Source organism: Hippocampus guttulatus, chromosome 8 (assembly GCF_054856545.1).
Source record: "Hippocampus guttulatus isolate MCC_2025c chromosome 8, RoL_Hgut_1.0, whole genome shotgun sequence".
In the NCBI taxonomy this organism is placed as follows: Eukaryota; Metazoa; Chordata; class Actinopteri; order Syngnathiformes; family Syngnathidae; genus Hippocampus; species Hippocampus guttulatus.
The window spans coordinates 23,017,761-23,035,862 of NC_141268.1; the positions used below are offsets into that span (position 1 = coordinate 23,017,761).

At 50.7% G+C, this 18,102-nt stretch overlaps 1 protein-coding gene across 1 annotated transcript in view; it reads right to left on the bottom strand.

Annotated features, from left to right (window-relative positions):
* tafa1b (TAFA chemokine like family member 1b) overlaps window positions 1–14,765 on the bottom strand; it is a 65,831-nt gene extending 51,066 nt beyond the window's left edge. Inside the window, exons 1-2 of the mRNA XM_086118553.1 lie at window positions 14,204–14,765; window positions 12,150–12,274 (exon numbers count right to left, since the gene is read on the bottom strand). Coding sequence (XP_085974679.1) covers window positions 12,150–12,273 — 124 coding nt within the window. The 5' untranslated portion in view covers window position 12,274; window positions 14,204–14,765. The remainder of the gene's footprint in view (window positions 1–12,149; window positions 12,275–14,203) is intronic.
* Between the last annotated feature and the right edge of the window lie 3,337 nt (window positions 14,766–18,102).

Below are 18,102 nucleotides of genomic sequence, written 5' to 3' on the forward strand. Positions count from 1 at the left end.
AAAATCCCAAATCTTTCCATTTTGTGGGCAATGAATGCAGAGTACTCTTCAACGGCATTTACATTCCATGTCACTTGCCGCTTTTCTCCGCAGTATATTACGAGAGCACCAGATAAGATCGTGATACTGCACCGATTTGGACTCACGGTGATGACCTTCAACTCATTTGAATCCGTTTTTTTTTTTTTCTCTTTACTGACAGCCATCAGCATTAAGTCAGCAGAAAATGAAAAAGGATTTCATTCACATTTTATTGCAACCGTGCTCGAATGATAAATGACAATTTTACGCCACGCCAGAAGCGTTTATTGTCTTTGCGCGCGTGCGTTAAACGCATCGCGTGTTGTTCTGGTCCAATTTGTCCGAGCACCACCATAAGGATGAGAGCTTCAGAAAGCTGATGGATGTGTTGTGTGACTTGCGAAAAAAAAACAAAATAAAACTTTAAGCGTCCGCCCCCGCACCTGACAATGGGTGCGCACGGGCATTGATGCATGACATGATGATGTTCCCAGCGATATGAACTATGCCTGGATTGCGTTTTGCGCACCCCCCCCCCTCCCCTGTCACAATGTATGACCTTTTTTTTTTAATTAATCCACGAGACAATGCAATACAATCCACCTTTATTTAGATAGCGCTTTCACAACCGCTGCAGCTGTGACAAAACGCTTTACAGAACATTTAAAATACTGCATCCAATAAGTCATAATATTAATCCATATATAAGGCGCATCGGATTATAAAAGTCAGTCGCCTTTTGAGGAACTAGAATGCTTTTATGTGCGCCTTATGGTGCGGAAAATACGGTACATCAAAGTGAAAATTGGCATTTATAATGGGAGTCAAGGTGTCCAAAATGGGACATTTTGACGCAAAATCTGTTTCAAGTTAGGATCTCGTACATCCAAAAATACACGGCGGCACCTCTACTTAAAAAAATTAATTGGTAAAACCTCTGGGATTTTATGGTCATTCTCTTTGTTCGGCGTGTAGCTTGACAGTATTGTTCAACTGAGAGCGTCAGAAGAAGAAGAAGAAATATTGCTTGTTGTGAAGTGAGTTTGAGTTTTCACTTGCACGTCTAAGCATTTTTTTTTAAATAAAAAAATGTCAAACGGTCTCTCAAAACCTTCGATCTCGAAAAACTCTAGTCAGGTCACTCGTCTCTCAAGAACTCTACAGTATATACCAGAGGTGTCAAACATACGGCCCGCGGGCCGGATCCGGCCCGCAAGGAGGTTTGATCAGGCCCGCAGGATCATTTTAAAGTGAAAAAATGCATAAAAGACACGGAATGAATATTTTTAATGAGGTGCAATTCATCAAATATCCGCTAGGGGGACACACTGTTTTGATTAGAGAAAAAGACAACCTTGTTTTGATCAGAGAAGAAGACAATACCAGCCTCAGTCTGTCACTGAGACAGACCCAACACAGCAGACGCTATCAAGGATATGTGAATACTTCTTTACACATATTATAGCACTCTCCTTAGTTTGTAAGGTGTAGGCAGGGATTACATTTAGAATTTATATGCTCGTGTAAAATTCCTTTCTTTATAAATCTCGTTTAATCTTAAAAGTGCATTACTATATTTTTCAATACCAATTACTTGTTAAGGTTTGGTGCCTTTGTACAGTCAATGGGATCAGCTGCAATGCATATATGTGAATGATAAAAGTAAATTGCATATTTGTCTAAGGAAATCTAAGGTCCTTCATGTAATGTTTTGTAAAAAATATTCCACAATGTGAAATGAGTTTGACACCCCTGGTATATACGATCCAAAGTTATGTGGTCGACAGTTTTGTATCACACAATGATATAAAGCCCCGTATAATGGAATATTGCACAGCGCGAGTTGGTTGCATCACGATAGTGGTTGATTCGATTTAATTTCTTACCACACCCGACGAAGACGAGCGCTATGAAGAGCCCGCAGCTCGCCGGCGCATTGCCGGGCGAGGATTTCTCGCCCGCGTGCTGTCCGCACAGCGGCAGAAAGAAAAGATTTTTAGCCATTGTTGGGACAGTGACAGGTGCTACTCATAAACGGACTAGCGAAGTGGGTCGGTGTCACCGGATGCAGTTCTACATCAAGATGCCATTTCCTTAGCATCGGGCAACACGGTTGCTATTGGCTAGCGATGGCTGTAACAGTTGCGACCGCCAGGACAAGCATGTCACCCTCGAGGCCATCAATAGCGTCTGTCAATATGGGTGCCTCCAATTATGAGAGGCGCAAGCGTTCTCCAAAAGGGGGTCTTTCAAACACATGAGTCAGATCACACAAGAGAAGGTCATGTGCCCTTTACGTCTTTCTTTTTTTGTCGCCCCCTTTCATTAGGTCTTCGGTCTCACGAAGGCCTTTTTTTTTTTTTTTTTTTTCCCAAGGCTGTCTGTATAAAGAAAAAGGGGCCACCTTTTTAAAGCAATCTCTTTATCGCCACGTCTTTTCTTTCCCAACACTTGCCAACTTAGGTATGGCTGACTCGATGAATAATGGAGGCAACTGTGACCTTCACATTGTGAGTTCAGGCCTTCTTTAGCTTCGCTCTGATCCGATGAGCGCTTTTGATTCAAACTACACGAGAGACCCGTAGCGGTAAAAAAACCTAGGGTACACTTTCCGTACGCCGAGCGACCTAACCCACCTACCTGCCTACTTGCCTACCCCCCCCCCCCTCCCCCAAGTCAAAGCTTTTCCGCTTTTGACACCGAGTACAGTTCTGCACCGTCTGCTCATGTCTGAAATGGCACACTTGTACCCCGGGAAAAAGGAAGTCGCCGGTGGAAGAGTGATGAAATGAGAGCGTCTCGGCGTGACACGAGCGGCGGGAAAATGATCTCCTTACGAAGACAAGACGAAGAGGCACAAAAGCTCAGCTCCCCGAGTGCCAAGATGGAAGGGGAATTTTTTTTTAAAAAAACATGAAAATGGCTCCTCTCGGTTGCGCCAGCAATGGAAAAGGTAACGGATGGGGGAAAAGTGTTGCTGCCAAGTGAGGCGTGCGCTAAGGTCAGGAGACACGCATGCAATGGCGCAGGCAAGGGAGGATTCCCTCGCCGCAGGACGGACGGGAGAGGCGACCTCTCGGTCAACCGCCCTCGACCCGCGACCGGCCGATTTCAACGTAGCGTTTGTGACCTCCGTGTGGGAAAAGTGACACCCCGATGAAAAGATTCCGCTCTTGGCTCAAACCAACTTCATTCGCCACTCACCGGGCCAGAATATATTCCCTGTTAAATCTCAGCGGCGCGTATTCAAACCGCTTTCGCTTCCCGAAATTCCCGCAGGTGCTTTTTATGAAATGAGCGCCGTGTCACCGAGGGCAAAAGTGCGAAAAGCGGCGGCTCCGTCTTTGTTAAGGTGTTTGCATCACGCCCGAGCGGCGCTGATGAAATCATTTGAAGGGGATGCGCAACCTTCCCGTTTGCGGAATAAGCGCAAAAATTCCAAGGGAGCGAGCAAACTCCGCACCAGCGCTCGATATTTTGTTGCGGCATATTTGCCCACGAGTGACATTCGTTTAGGAGCCACCGGATTGTTTGTACAGACGAATGGCGGTGTTCTCAACCTTGACAAAGGACCGACAAATCACTTTGCCACAGATGGCTTCATTCTCTCCCACTTCTCCGTTCCGTCTAAAAGACAGAGAGGGACGCGAAAGTGATCAAATGAGACGTTCTGCCACCTGTGTTGGTCTTTTTGCCAAATTGTGTCATTAAGTCATGAGTTGGAACGCGCTGGGGGCCGTTCGACAGCGAGATGCAATGCAGACTGACCGAACGCTGCTCTCGGGGACAAGCCGGTTCCATTTTGGATGAACGTACATCCCGTTCAAAGTTCGATTCAAACGCAAGAAATAGACGTGTCATCTCTCCTATCTGAGAAGCGGGAGGATGAGAAGGAGGGAATTTGCGCCACTAATGTGGAACCTTCCAAAAGCGCATTTGCCAGGCGGACGAGATAAAGGGCTGAAGGGGAGTCCAGCCCGTGACAAGAGAAACAAGCCCAGACAATGACACCAAGAATGACGTTCAAGGCGCTATTCTTGCCCTCATCTCGCCCAGGGGCGTGCGCGCAGGAAGCTTGGATCGCCCCGGTCCGTTCCACGCCGGTTCTCATGCGAGACTAAATAAATCCATTCCCCACCCGTGGCATTGACTAAACGAGTGTCACTTGCCAACTTATTTCTTTGGAATAATGACACATTAGAAGTGCAAATTAGTCATAGCCGTGAATTCCAATTCCATCGCCATTGAGCACCAAAGCGATCTGACGGATGTGTTGGAGGTGAAAAAACAAGAGAGAAGGCTTGCTGACATATCTAGTAGGACGTACCTACTCACCACAGAACCTTTCCCGAAGCATCAACTTTCTACCCCCCGCCCGCCCGTCCTCATTCTCAACTGTTGCTGATCAGCATTCGCGTAGCAGTGGACGCATTCTTATTGCTTAATGGCCGTGCACCATTGGCACACTTGTTGTTGTATCATTATTACCGCACTACTGGGCACTCGGCAATGCCTAATGACTCTCTTTACTTTTCTTTACTACTTTTGTTTTTATCTCCTCCAAGTATATTTTAGTCCAGCGGCTCGCTTGCTGCAGCGGCTCTCTCTGGGCGGCGGCTCCAGCGACCGGAGACAAATTCCGTGTGCGCGCGCGCGAGCTTTAACACCCTTGGCTCATGAAAAGCAACGCGGCTCTGTTTTACCGCTCCGACACCAAACGCAAAGAATCTAATTCGAGTTCCCCGGCAAAAAGCAGCCTTGACGACAACGGGGGAATTACGAGGTCTCGCGCTCATCTTCTAGCAATTCGCCTGGGAATGACACGGCTTGTTCGGCGAAGCTTGTAAGACCTTACGAGGGCCGAGCGTTCACCTTTCAATTAAAGTGTACCGATAGCGCCGACGTTGGCGCGGCGCACCTCTTGGGGAGGAAAACTCAGAGCTTTGCTCCGCTCTCCAGCGGTGCCGGCCGGGGTTTAACCTTGTCAAGTTCAAGAAAGTCTCTTGCCATGGATTTAAGGCTTAAATAGTGCTGGCTTCATTTTCGTATGACTCTCGAAAAGTGTGTTGTGGCCCTTTTTGTCCACTGCTGCACACCATAGTTATCTACTTTCCAACAACAGTGAGCGCTCCTCGTCAAGTCTTTCATGAAGTACGGTAATCCGGCGTTTATCACGCGGCGTGACGTTCCAAAAAGAACCTGTGATCAGTGAACTCCGTGAAGTTGTCATCTTTATTTTTGACGCTTATAACAGGTACAATACAGTACTGTCTTCGATGAAACCTTTTTTTCCATTTGGAAAATGGAAACATTTTCTTCCAAACAGCTGCCAGTTTTTGGAAACGACGTACAGAACGTTTCGTCGACAAATTGAAAACAGTGATGCCGAGCCAAAATATCGCAGGTAGGTGAGGTCCAGTTGCCAATCATCGGGTCAGTTATCCGCTGGACGTACACTGCGCCGTCTGCGAAAGCGGGCTACTCCGACTTTGCATTTGGCATCAACTCAAAGGAAAACTTGACTTCCTGACGGAGTGGCCATTGCTTGAGGCATACTCGACACGATTAGCACCAGGAGACAATCCGAAGTGGGCATTCGGTGTTTCCCCTTTCACAATCCTCCCCTTCAGCCACCGTCTGTATGACTTGCCCTGCTTCTTATCGCCGGACAGCCGGACTTTATCCCAGCTGACGATTGGCAAGCACCGGGCGCCAGTCAGTCAGATAGAGAGCGTACGACGCTTCTCAAAAGTCTGCAGGTTTTCAAATGATCACTTCCACCGTATTCCAAGGAAATCACAATCGCTCATAACCGGTCAACTATTTTCAGAACAAGCCCAAAGGCTACTCACGTGGGCGCCTTCGCAGTGACCCCAAGACAAACCATTCTGAGTATTGACTGGACATTCTCTCTCTCTCTCACACACACACACACACACACTGACAATTTAGACTCTCCGTTTAACCCAAGAAGCATCTTTTTGTTTTGGGAGGTGGAAGAAAGCCAGAGTCCCTGTCGAGTAGCGACGCGAGAACATGCAGACTCCACCCAAGGGAGACTAATCCGAGATGGTAAAGCAGAGCCTCTCGGCTGCGAGGCGGACACGCTAAGCATTTTCCAAGCGGCCTCGCGGCTTTTGTTTTTCAATTGGTTCGGTCGCGCTGTGTGACCCTCAAGCCACTGAGAGTCAGACTTCCAGCTCGCCTCGTTACGTCCCGTCGGTTTCACTCGGGCGAGGAGCGGTTGCTGACCATCAAAGCCAATAACGACGAGATGTGCAGAGTATTGTTCATGTGTTGCGAGGCGCGCGACTTTTTACGCCAGCCATCCACATGAAACATATCTGCACGCTGATTTCACGATGAAATCAAGGGAATTCATTGGACCCGCATGCATTATTGGGACTCGGAGTCGTAAAAACGCGGCTTTCGTGTCAATCAAAGCTCAGTGTCCAGTTTCTGAAGTTGCCGGCACTCGATTAATTCCAACACTTGAGTCTTCACGGTATTATCTTCGTACACATCGGCCGACGTGTGATGCTGAAGAAGTAAGGAGCTTCAGATTGTGTGAAAGGTGTCCAAATGTTAGCCTCGAACATGAATCGCGAAAGAGACCGCTTTAAATAACTTGCGTCTTTTCTTTTGCACCTACGGTGCCCTTTGCCATCGGCCGTGAGGAAAATATGGCTGCCGCGGATTGATGTTGAATGGAAGCGTCAAAACATCTTTTGATCAAATCAGCGGTCCGGCTCGACTACACTGCAGTGGCAGTGCCGTGGAAAACGCATTGATGCCATTCGTGCCGTGGAGAGACATCCATCCATCCATCCATCCATCCATCCATGCAGCCAGAAAGGGGAAAATACGGACCGTGAAAGCGATTCGACTCTGTCAGCTCTCGATAATAATCGTGTCTTGTGCACAGACGCCAATCGGGAAATTCAGGGAAATATGCACGTTTCAGAGAGAACGTAGTCATTGTGACTCACAGCCAGTCAGCACAGACTTAACAGCGGGTATCAAAGCCTGGAAACTACGGGAAATGACGTGGAGGGGGCAGTGAGAAAAGCCATACGTCAGTCACGCGTTCATACGTTCCCTGGCGGACCCGAGAACAACTTTCATCTGTGCTCTGCTCAGCTCACAGGGAACTGCAAAGATTCGTTGTTGGCGGCGTCCGCTGACAAATCTTTGAAGGACTAAAAATCTGTGAGGGTCAGAATGCACGCAGGAGAGGAGGCAGGTTAGGGAGATGGACAAACGCAGAAGCGGGAAGCGGCCAAGCGGACGTGCGCCGCGGATACGGGAGCAAACCAAGACGTGGATGCTAGATTTGCCAGTCTGTCGCCGCGGCGTCCGAGGACCGCGCAAGTGACTGGCGCCCGCGCATCATTTTCAATCACATTGGGAATTTCTACCATTGTGAGACAAACGGGCGAGGGCGGGAACGCAGATCAGCTGGTAAATCGAAGGCTCCGCCTTTTGGCTCTGCATCCCCTTCACCACGACGGACCGATACAAAGTCCGCATCACAGCAGCCGCTGTAACCGATCCGCCCGTCCTTCCTTATGAACGAGACCCCAAGATTCTTTCCAGCCCTCCACTTGGGGTAAGATCCCCGCCCCCACGCGGGGAGGGCACTCACCCAGTTTCCAACCGAGGACCGTTGCTTCAAATTTGGAGGTGCCGGTTTTCGTCACAAGCGCCTTACACTCGGCTGCAATACTGATCATCTTAATTCCAAGCCCAATCATCAATGTTTGCCCCACGACTGAAGGATTGTTCGCTTGGGGCGAAAGTCACCGTGGCAACAAAGTGATTGGACGCCGCTAAATTTCAACATCATGACAAAACACGACTGCAAAAAAGTGTACGCAAGTGGAGACGTCATTTATCGCGGGGATTCCCATCGCGAAATCAACTGGCTGGCACTTTTCCCATCACCCTGACTTTATGCTTATTATTTGCTGTGCAACACTATCAGGTGAACACACACACACACACACACACACAAAAAAAGAGATTGCAAAAAAAAAAAAGAAAAGAAAAACCCCGCAGAGATTTAGGCGTCTATGAGAAACGTGGCCAAGACAACCCAATTTGACGACCGCGGAGTAAATGAAAAGAAAGTGAGTCGGCCAGAAACAAAAGCGTCAACGAGGCCCATTTTTCCCCTCCAGAGTGGATTTAAATGATGCCATTGCATCGCGCCGCCGCATCACAATTACCTGCTGGAAAATGTCCTCACCCTATTAACATAAGCTCGCTATTTCCCTTTAAAAAGCAGAGTTCTCAAGGACTTTCGGGACACCGAGGTGAGAAAGAACTCGCATATGTTATTGTGTAAACAAAGATGGTAATGATGCATGACGCTGAAGGCAAATAAGACGAGGTCGGTTGCAGAAATACACAAGCAGAACCTCTTAAAATAGAAAGTTCAATGGTGATGGGGCGCTCCCGAAAAGGATCGTTTTACAAAAAAAAAAAAACCCCGAAAAAAACGCAGTGAGACAGAGTTGTCGCTTGAAAATAAAGAAAATATCAACTCGGAACTCGTCATCGAGATGATGCTAATCATTGGTGTGTGTATATGGAAATGAAAATCCGCCTTTTATGCCGCCTCGCTGTTCTGAGTGCGGATTGGCCACCCGTCATAAAACGGGGCCGTCCGTGTGCAATCGACCACTGGGTCTTGTAATCCAAATTTAGAGCCGTCGATGCCGCTTCTCTCTTTGATTAGCGCCCGCTGATGCGCGCGGGGAAGAGTAGAGAAAGTGTTCGGCGGGCCAAGAAAAGCGCCAATTGAAGCCCTACTCCGCCTGTCGTCTTTCTGGCCATAAAAGCGCAGTGTAATAGGATTCCGCAGCTTTTCCACTGACTGCTCCCGCTATCACACAGACATTTAAGCGCACTAATCCATGACAAATTGTCTCATCTGATCCATGACAAATGGTCCGAGGGGGGGGGGGGGGCCCCGATAGCACCGGGGAGATGGAGGGAGGTTGCGGGGTCCCGGCGCAAAGAGAGCGTCGGTCGGCACCTGAACGATGATTGCCTTGCTCGAAAAGCCGCTTTGGTTATCACGTAGGGGCAAGCGATCACGTGACGCCGGTCTGGCCGGGCGAGGCCGCTCGAGTGTGTCGGCAGATTATCGAAAGGCACAAAGGCGTCCCGTGCGACGTGAGGTGGCCGGAAAACGGCGAGCCGAGCGGCTCTCTTGAGGAATCGCTCAAGATGCCGGCTCCGCGCCGGGTCGAAGCGATGCCGCGGCCGCGCCGACTTTTCTGCTATTGGATGAATAAGAATGGCGGAGAGGTATTCATCCGTTCATGATTTTTGGGTCGGCCTTTGCAGTCTTTCTAATTCGCCGCCGCCTCACGTGGCCGAACGCCTTCATCGAAATCTGACATGGCATTGCGCAAAACGCCACGACGAAAAGCATTCGCTGAGTCGAACGACTCTTGAATCACTAAGTGGCTCTCCAAAAGCTGAGAAACCTCACGAGGCATTCGAACCGTAGCCGGGAGGCACCACAAGAACCGTCTTGACGCTCGGGGGTTCTGAAGTTCAAGCGTCCCGTTGGGTGGCGTGACACGTGCTTCCGCGGAATATTCCAAAATGTCCTCATAGCGGCAACGCCAGCCTGACTGGCGTCAAGTCACGTGACTCTACTTACTGGAGCAGGTGTATAAAGCGTCGGCCCGGCTCGGGCGTGTCACGTCACATTCGGCCCATCTGTCAATGAACTGGATTATTTCTAGAGAGAGCGAAATTGGCCGCGTAGAATCAGGCCACCATCAATCTTGAGGCGGGCGAGCAGGACGTGAGGGAGGTGAGAGGCTCGCCGGCACCGGCGCCGCTTCCCCAACAGGTGACCAAGCAGTCAAGCGATTGCTTACTCAATCTCTGCCTCGGTGCACCCGTTTGTCAGGGAAACATTGGGGAGCGCAGAAAAAATAGATCTGTTTACATATAGGTCTTGAACTCATTTTTTTGTGCTATGCGGTGTTGGCGTTTTGCTTTGCATAGGGTGATCTGTCCAACATCATTCATCGGGAGAAGACAACATGTACTCTCAGCTCCAGGTCACCTTGACAGAACTCCCGCAGATAAGCACCCTTCCTGTCAGCGTTTGTGTCTTTGTCCTCGGCGGGGCATGGTCCGCGATGCCCAAATGTCACAACATACCCTCGGTTGCATTTTAACACTTGTGTGACGATGAAGAAAGTGAAGTACTTCTTGCCAGGCATTTAGCCTCGTGTCATTATATGTTGAACCAAAACTCCGATGTACAAGGCACAAGATTCTTCACCGTCACCGGCAAAAGAATTGCCCACGGCGACACTTTGGCACCGCTCACCGTTGGCGCCAGAGCACAGAGCGGGGGGGGGGGGGGGGGGGGGGGGTAAGTCAGCCCGGGGTTCACGCACGACACGCACGAAAAGGTTCGAAGGCAACGCGTCGACGTCAACGGCTTTTCCAAGAAGGCCGCATCATCATCACACAGTCACGTCTATTTCTAAGGGAGGGTACGCGCCGCGGTGAAACTGGAGCCGCTCTCCGATTACAAAATCAATTGAAATAGAAATATTCATCACAGCATTTCAATTGAGAGAAAGCAGTTCTGGTCAGTGGCACTCAGCGGCCGAGTAAGATTGATGTCAAAAGACGGTAAACTCGACAAACGCTTCATTGCACAGCAGCATAGAATATATATTTTTTTAAATACATCCAAATAAAATCAGCAAGCACCAAACACGATTGGCCATCATCTCTCGGACGCCAGCAGATGAGGAGGAAGAAATATCACAATTTATGATGGCCCCACAAACATGTGAAAACTGTTTTGTTCCAAGCAGGCTAAAATGCGAGACGAAGCGCCCATGGCCGCCTGAACGAATGCTCCTTCTGCTGCCATTGACGGCGTGTTCAGCCCCGAAGTTGAAATCAGTCTAGTGACATATGCAACAAATTTGATCTTTAAAATTTTTTTAAAAAAGGATCAAATTGTGTCCTGAACGAAGCTCCGACATCCTCGAGGGGTCCACGAAAATGTCAAACTGCCGTCGGGAGGAAAATTCTGCCTGAATGAGCAAAGCGTGTACAGTCGACGCCTTCACGTTTTCAGCGAGGCTGACGGTACCGCGCCACTCTTCAAAAGACACTGGACTCGTTCACTCCCAAAGACGTTTCTAAACGTCTTTTCAGACCTGGTCCAGAATTGGCTGGTACTGAAGGAGTTAATGAGGCTCGCGCATACATTGTGGGCACCAAAAGCCAAATGGCCACCAGTCACCCCCCCTCCCCCCACAAAAACACTCCACTGGGAAGGAAAGCTATCCTTTCCAAATTCCTTCCCATCGCTCATCCGCCAAGCCAATTAACAGCAACGAGACACTTGGAAAGCTTCCTGTCATCATTTGGATTTTTACGCGTCAGCGAAGAGCTACTGTAAGTCAATTTTCTGGCATGCTGCTTAAAGTCTCGGGCACACGAAAACAGGCCCGGATTTGGCTTTTTCTTTCTTTTCGTCCGCGCCTCAAGCGCAACGCGTGAAGGAGAGGGGAGTAGAAGATCCGGCGGAGTCTGTTTAACAGCCGCTCGGCTTTGCGGAAAGAAACCCCGCCAATGTCTGAGGGTTGGGCAAAGGGCCGGAAGACTCATTGTCGGAGGCTTAAAGCGAGCCTTTTTGCCTTGCGACTAAAAAAAAAAAAAAGAGCACCCCTTTGCCAGAACTTAGCCCATTAGCGACGCTCGTAAGCTTTTTCATCATCGGAGAATGAAATCTGCCCGGGCCGCTTCCCTCCTCGTCGGCCCCTGCAGCGCAGAAGGCGCCTCGGCTTAATTGCTCGAGGTTTTCGCGACAAAAGAGGGAAAACATCATTGTCATTTCCAGCCCGGGCACGCAGATCAAAGCTCCCTCGGCTACCGGCGCATTCACGGGGGCTCGTGCCGCCGACTTCTTGTCGTCATTTGCCAAGAAGACTCCGTGTGCCGTTGTCGTCGCTTTTCTCACCGCGTCCCCGCCAACTCCCCCCACCGCCACCCTCACTGGAGGGAATTCACACCTGCCATCCCGACGCCACAAAGCCACAAAAGCTCAAAACGGAAAAATTGCGGATGCTTACCCAGGGTGAGAATGTCGGTGCGGGCGGGCCGGGCCACGTGGTGCTGCTGGATGGACTGGTAGAGCGAAGCCTGCGACAGCAACAGGACGCTGAGGCTGACCCACACCGCCAAAAAACAGGCCATTCTGCGGAACGCCACACACGCTGGTCACATAGGGAACGGAACCTACACACAGCACATCGCGCTGCGTGTTCACCACACACACACACACACACAGTACACCGTGCTTCTCCCGGCTCCCTGCTTTTTGAGTCCGCGGTAGCATCGCGAGCAAACGGTTTTGACACGGCCCCCCAAAAGAATCGGGATGGAGAATGCTTCAGAGGCGGAATGGAAACAAGGAATTGTGCAGCCCTCGTTTCCAATCCTCTCGGGTGGGCAAGATTGTCTGAAGCTAAGAGGGCTGTTTTTCTTTGCTTAATCGGCATGCATTTTTAATCGCTTCCTGTTGTGTTGATGCGAACGTCGGCGGAGTTGCCCATCGATGCCTAATAATATGCATTAACGCTCATGTTTATCGTTGCCCGCCGGCTGAGTGATTTATATTCGTTGCGGCTCATCTTGTAGAAGGGGCCTTCGCTCTGCACGGGAGGCGCTTCACGCCGGATGGCTGAGTCTTTGCTTATTTCAATCGCCGTCGTTGTTTCGCGTCGGGTTTTTCGTACCATTAAAAGCAAACGGACGACTGCTCTTGCAGAGCCGCCAACTTTCGAGGAGCAGCGTTTAGCGATCGTGACCCAATGGGGGGGGGGGGGGGGGTACAACGCGACTGGGCGTCGCTTCCAATTGGCCGATTCGAAAACTCGAATTTTGGCCTCGTTTCTCGCGGCGGGCTGACTGGGAGAGAGACAAAGACGTGACCGTGGCAACAATGTCCACAATCCTAGCGAGCTCGAGGAGCCCACTTCGGCCCGGCGGGTGATCGTGAGCCTCACCTCGCTGCCTTTGGGGACACCCTGGACCGCTCAACGTCAACCCCCACCCCCTCCCGCTTTTAGACGGACTTTCGTGCACACCTCAGAGTCTTCGCCGAAGAGGGCGTGCGCGTTTTGGGGACGTGGGAGCGCGGTGGGCAAATGCAAGCCATCTGGACAAAGGTCAAAATATCCCGGTAGAATTCACTCTGTCATTTTTCTTGCATAACAACCGATTCTGTCGACGTGTCATTTCATCCGAGATCATTTTGAGGGTCTCGCTTAAATACAGCTCAGCAAGGGTGAGGAGGAAGACGAGCAAATCACTTGCCGCAGTTCCGGACTGAACATCAAGCCAAAGCGTTTCACAAATGACCATGAATGGAAAAGCTGTGAAATGGCCGCCATTACAAAGACAGCAGCAAAGTCGACCTGAGTTTGCTGTCGAAGCCCTTTGATCTGGATCTCTGACTGAAGGGTTTGACGTTGACATTGTTCATTCGTCCAAGAAAGTTTTTTTCACATGTAAAAAAAAAAAAAAAAAAAAGATACGCGACATTTTTCACCTCTTAAACACAAATTAGAGAATGACTCGCCGTGTTGGTTCTTCGACATGAAACGGGAGCCTTTGTTGTCGTAGCCAATGAATGTGCCTTCCAACAGTCACCTGGTTGTACTTCTTTTTCATCGAAAAGCATTTTTGGGGCAATGGGATTGAAGATGCTCAAATCTTCACGTGCGGTAGAGCACGTGAAGATACCCGCAATATCGAACAGAAGCTCGAATTAGCCGTGCCGCCATCATGATGAACGTCATACTAAGGGAGAAGGAGAAACGAAAGCTTTCTCTCAAAACAACAACAAACCTTTACTTGTTGTTTTTGGATTGTTTGTTTTTAAGCTGTCAGCGCCCCACCTCGACAAGAGGGCGGCTTTTTTTGCGTCACTCCGGCGTGAAAAACGACGAAACTTTTTGCATTTGAACGCACGTAACATATGGCACCTGAATCCAATCGGTGTGACCAACCCAACTCGACGTTTTTCTTTTTGTTTGGTTTTTTTAGCTGCAGCAGCATGTGTCAAAATGCTGGTCAATTTCTAGGCCTCCCCGCGCCAACACCCCCCCCCCCCCCCCCTTACCTGAAGAGCGAGTTGAGGAGGACCAAGGCTCGGTTGAAACGGCGGACTCAGGCGTCTTGAAATTCGCCCATAGCGGAAAAAAAAACCTCCCTGGGATTGCAGACGAGCGCGACCCGGAAGAAAAAGAGGGTTGGGAGGTCTGCTCTCTTCTTTTCGTGCCCGAATAGTCCGTCCTCTGGATCTGCGCCACACACCTCCTCGCAAAGAGTCACCAAAGCCAGCGGAGCCTCGGCTCGGTGTCACCCGCCGGACGGAGGAGGAGGAGGCGGCGGCGGCGGCTCATCTCGTCACTGCCGCGTCGTCGGCTTCGCGTGTGCACTCTTTTGCGCCGCCGTGCCTTAATCTCTCTCTCTCGGTTTTGAGGCCAACTCGTATGATGTGAGGAGCGGGAGCTTCTGCCCCTCGCGCGAGTCTCACTCGATGTCAGGCGTGCGGCGGAAGGCTCCCGAGAAACGGCTGCTCTGTCTTCCCTCGGCCGCGTCGCCTCGGTCCTCTCTCCGAGACGCCAAGTTACAGCGTCCGGATCGCAGAGCCTCGGCGCTCGTGTGAGGGAGCGTGTGCCGAGCGCAAGCGAGCCCAGCTGGGAAGAAGGGGAGGGAGAGACAGAGAGAGGGAGGGAGGGAGGGAGAGTTTTGACTCACATGCCTTGGAGCAAGACTGCCCATTTCTGCATGGACTCTTTTCATCCGCAAAGCAATGCTTGATGAAGCCGCCTTCCATTCTTGACATCCGAGCCTCCCGTCGGCAATGGCGGGAGCCGCCTGCAAGTTTTGGCCGTCGGCTCCGAAGCGCGTTCGAGCGTATCCGTGCGCAACGGCGTCGAGGAGGCTGCGGGATGACGCCCTGGCCGCCGCCGCCCCGCAGCACTCGAGGCCCGAGGGTCCCGTTGTAGGTTTGCATTATGAATTGCAAATGCAAATGAATTCACTCGTGATAAAGACTTTCCAAAATGAACCCCTGTTGCCCACAGGGTGGATGAAGTATTTGAGATGCGATTGCCATATGAGGCGGTAACAGCTCAAGGCGTTCGCGCCCAATCCGCAAACCCGAAAGGGCACTTGCGCTCGATGAGGCGGAAACGCCGGAAAAACGGGGGCGAGAGCGAGAGGGGCCTCCGATGGACGATTGACATCCTCTTGGCGAGGTACCGATTGTTGATGATTGAATCTCGTCAGGTCAAAGCCATTCGCGGAGCGCCGCCGACGAAGCGCCGGCGCTCATTCATATTCACGGTGGGGAGCGACGGAGCGCCGTCGGTGAGCCGAAGCCAACTGGGCCACCGAAGCCGCTCGCAAATGTGCACCAAATTCCCTGGCTTCGGTACGTCCGTTCAATCGGATCGCCAATTGCGGACGAGCCACGTCAACGCGAAGGCGGTGAACATTTCTATTTGAAGCTCGTTCTCATCCTCTGTCCTTGCTTGTCGGAGGAAGCCGCCTCTCCTCGCCTTTGTCTTGCGACACGACCGCGCTCGCCGGCTTTTTCCTCGGGGGCGCTGTCTCCGTTCACTTCACCGCGCCGGAAAGTGACTCGGCGACAAAGGAAGGTGGAGAACGGCGGTCCAAAGCTACGAGATTGAAGCAAGCGGCCGCTGCGGAGGAGAGGCAGCCTGAAAACGGCTCTGATTTATTCACGCGTCGACTTTTATGTCTCATTTTTTCCGGAGACGCGTGTTGTCATGTAAACAAGACCCCGCTCACCTCGCCGGCTGCGCCGCGCGTTGCGCCGGCGCCTCGCGTTGCTTCGTGTTATCATGACGACCGGGGGGCAGGGCCGCTCTGAATTCCAGGGGGTGCTCATGGATGACAATGAGAGCAACCGTTGAGCTTTTACCCCGGGAGAGTCGCTGCGTGCAGTTGTACACGTTGCCAAACGCAAAAAGAGCGTACGGCAGCCAACGACGCAAACGCTTCGACCGGTGGGGGCTGTTCGACCCCGGAACGACTCGTCGGTTGTCTCATCGCTTTGACGTCGGATCGGCGTTCCCGCGAAGATGACTGCGATTCTGTGGACTGGTACCGGACCTCGAGAAGAGTTCGCCTGCCCCCGTCAACCTTAGCGGTTCAGTCGCTAATAACGAGCCGGCAAGCTCTGCGGAAGCCTGACATTGAACCCGCCCGTTTGAATGAGGTGCGTTGCAACAGGGAGACTCGGAAAAGATGCGGGACAGAGGCCCTCCGGGACCGGAGTTCGGGCACCCCTGGTCGATTGCGTCCCTGAGGGTCAAGACTCACCGAAGGGATCAAGTTCTGCCAATTAGACGGGGCTGATTGGCAGTGAGTCTCCCGGGTCGTACTCAAGTGACTCGTGCAAAAATATCGCCGGGCCCATGGATTTGATTTAGGCGGCCGGCTTAATGCTGCCCATCGACTTCTCGATGAGGACCAGGATTCGGTCAAATATACTTCACTCACTAATGTACGCCTGATGGCTCCAATATAGATTTGCCATAAAAGTAGATGAGCATAAATATTGCTCGATTTTAAAACATTTATGAGTGAAATCTAATGCCCGGCTTCAAACAATAAAGGCGACTGCGCGATGTTGAAAGTGGGAAATCTTCCAACTCGGCGTAACAGACGGCTTTTTTTTTTTTTTTTTTTTTACTGGCATGCTTGTAAATCTGCTCCTCATCTAGCCTGGCAGCACAACGACGGAGTGAGGAAAATGAATTCATGAATGTCTAGCAGTCATCACTGACCCTTTGAAGGAAAAAAAAAAAAGTGGAATGGAAGCAAGATTGTATTTTCACCAGACAGGAAGGAAAAACGTCCCGGCATTGGACCAGCGGTGTCCAGACTACGGCCCTGGGGCCATTTGCGGCACACCATTCTTGTTTCGGCAGTCCGCGACATGAACCCCCACCCCCAAAAAAAAGACATTTGACATGGACTGCATGGTTAGCCAAAAATGTGAAGGTGGGCAGAGTGAGAAGGAGGGGGGGGGGGGAGTCGAACATTTCTCCCTATTCAAAGCCAGCAATGAACCATTTATGATTCAAAGAAGAACACTGTTTAGCTTCGAAACACTCTAGAGCAGGGCTGTCCAAATGTTTTGGTTTGAGGGCCGCCGAGACAAAAATCGGAAGGATGAAAGGCCACTTTCAGTTCTTCCACTTTTTGACTCAAGTCAGTCAAGGAAGCAATTTGGTATTATTTGTATTGTCGAGTTCATTTCATCAGCTTTCTGTCCAAGGTGTTCAGGCAAATCGGTTTTTGGAGGGTGGCCAACAGCCCTCCGTCTCACTGAGTTGATGCGGCTCTGGACTGAACAGCAGCCCGATCCCTTCTCAACATTCGGAAACCCCCACAAAAAAAGAACAAATTGTCATTCGTCGAGGAAACAATTTTGGCCTCTAAAGTTGAATGATCCTTTATTCACGACAATGTTTTGAAGTTGAATTATTCTTTGAATCCCACATGGCTTTATTTATGTCAAATACAGCGAGAAAAGTTCAAGGGTATCTAAAGAAATGTATTGGCACCTTCCCTTCTCACTCTGCCCACCTTCACCTTATTTAATTCACCTTTTTTTTTTTTGTCTGTCATGTCGCGGGCCGCTGAGAAATGGAAGACCGCTGCTCGAGTGGAGAACAGTTCTTCCACTTTGTGGTCTATGGCTGATTTATGAAGAATGATCCTCGAGTAAGTGAAAATTTGTTTTTGGGAAGTTGTGAAAGTGGACGCGCTGGCAAGTGCGGTGCTGGTGTTAGGGAGGGGCCGGCCGGGGTGCTGTGCACCTCACACCCGAGACTCGTCGGCTCATCACCCACCTGTTGCCTATCTGCTGGTTTGGACCGGTACCGATTGACTCACAGAGCATTCCTCGGTGCCGTCACCACGCCAGCGGACTCTGTTGCCATCTCCGGCAGCTCGTTGTGCTATTGGGGTCACATCCAA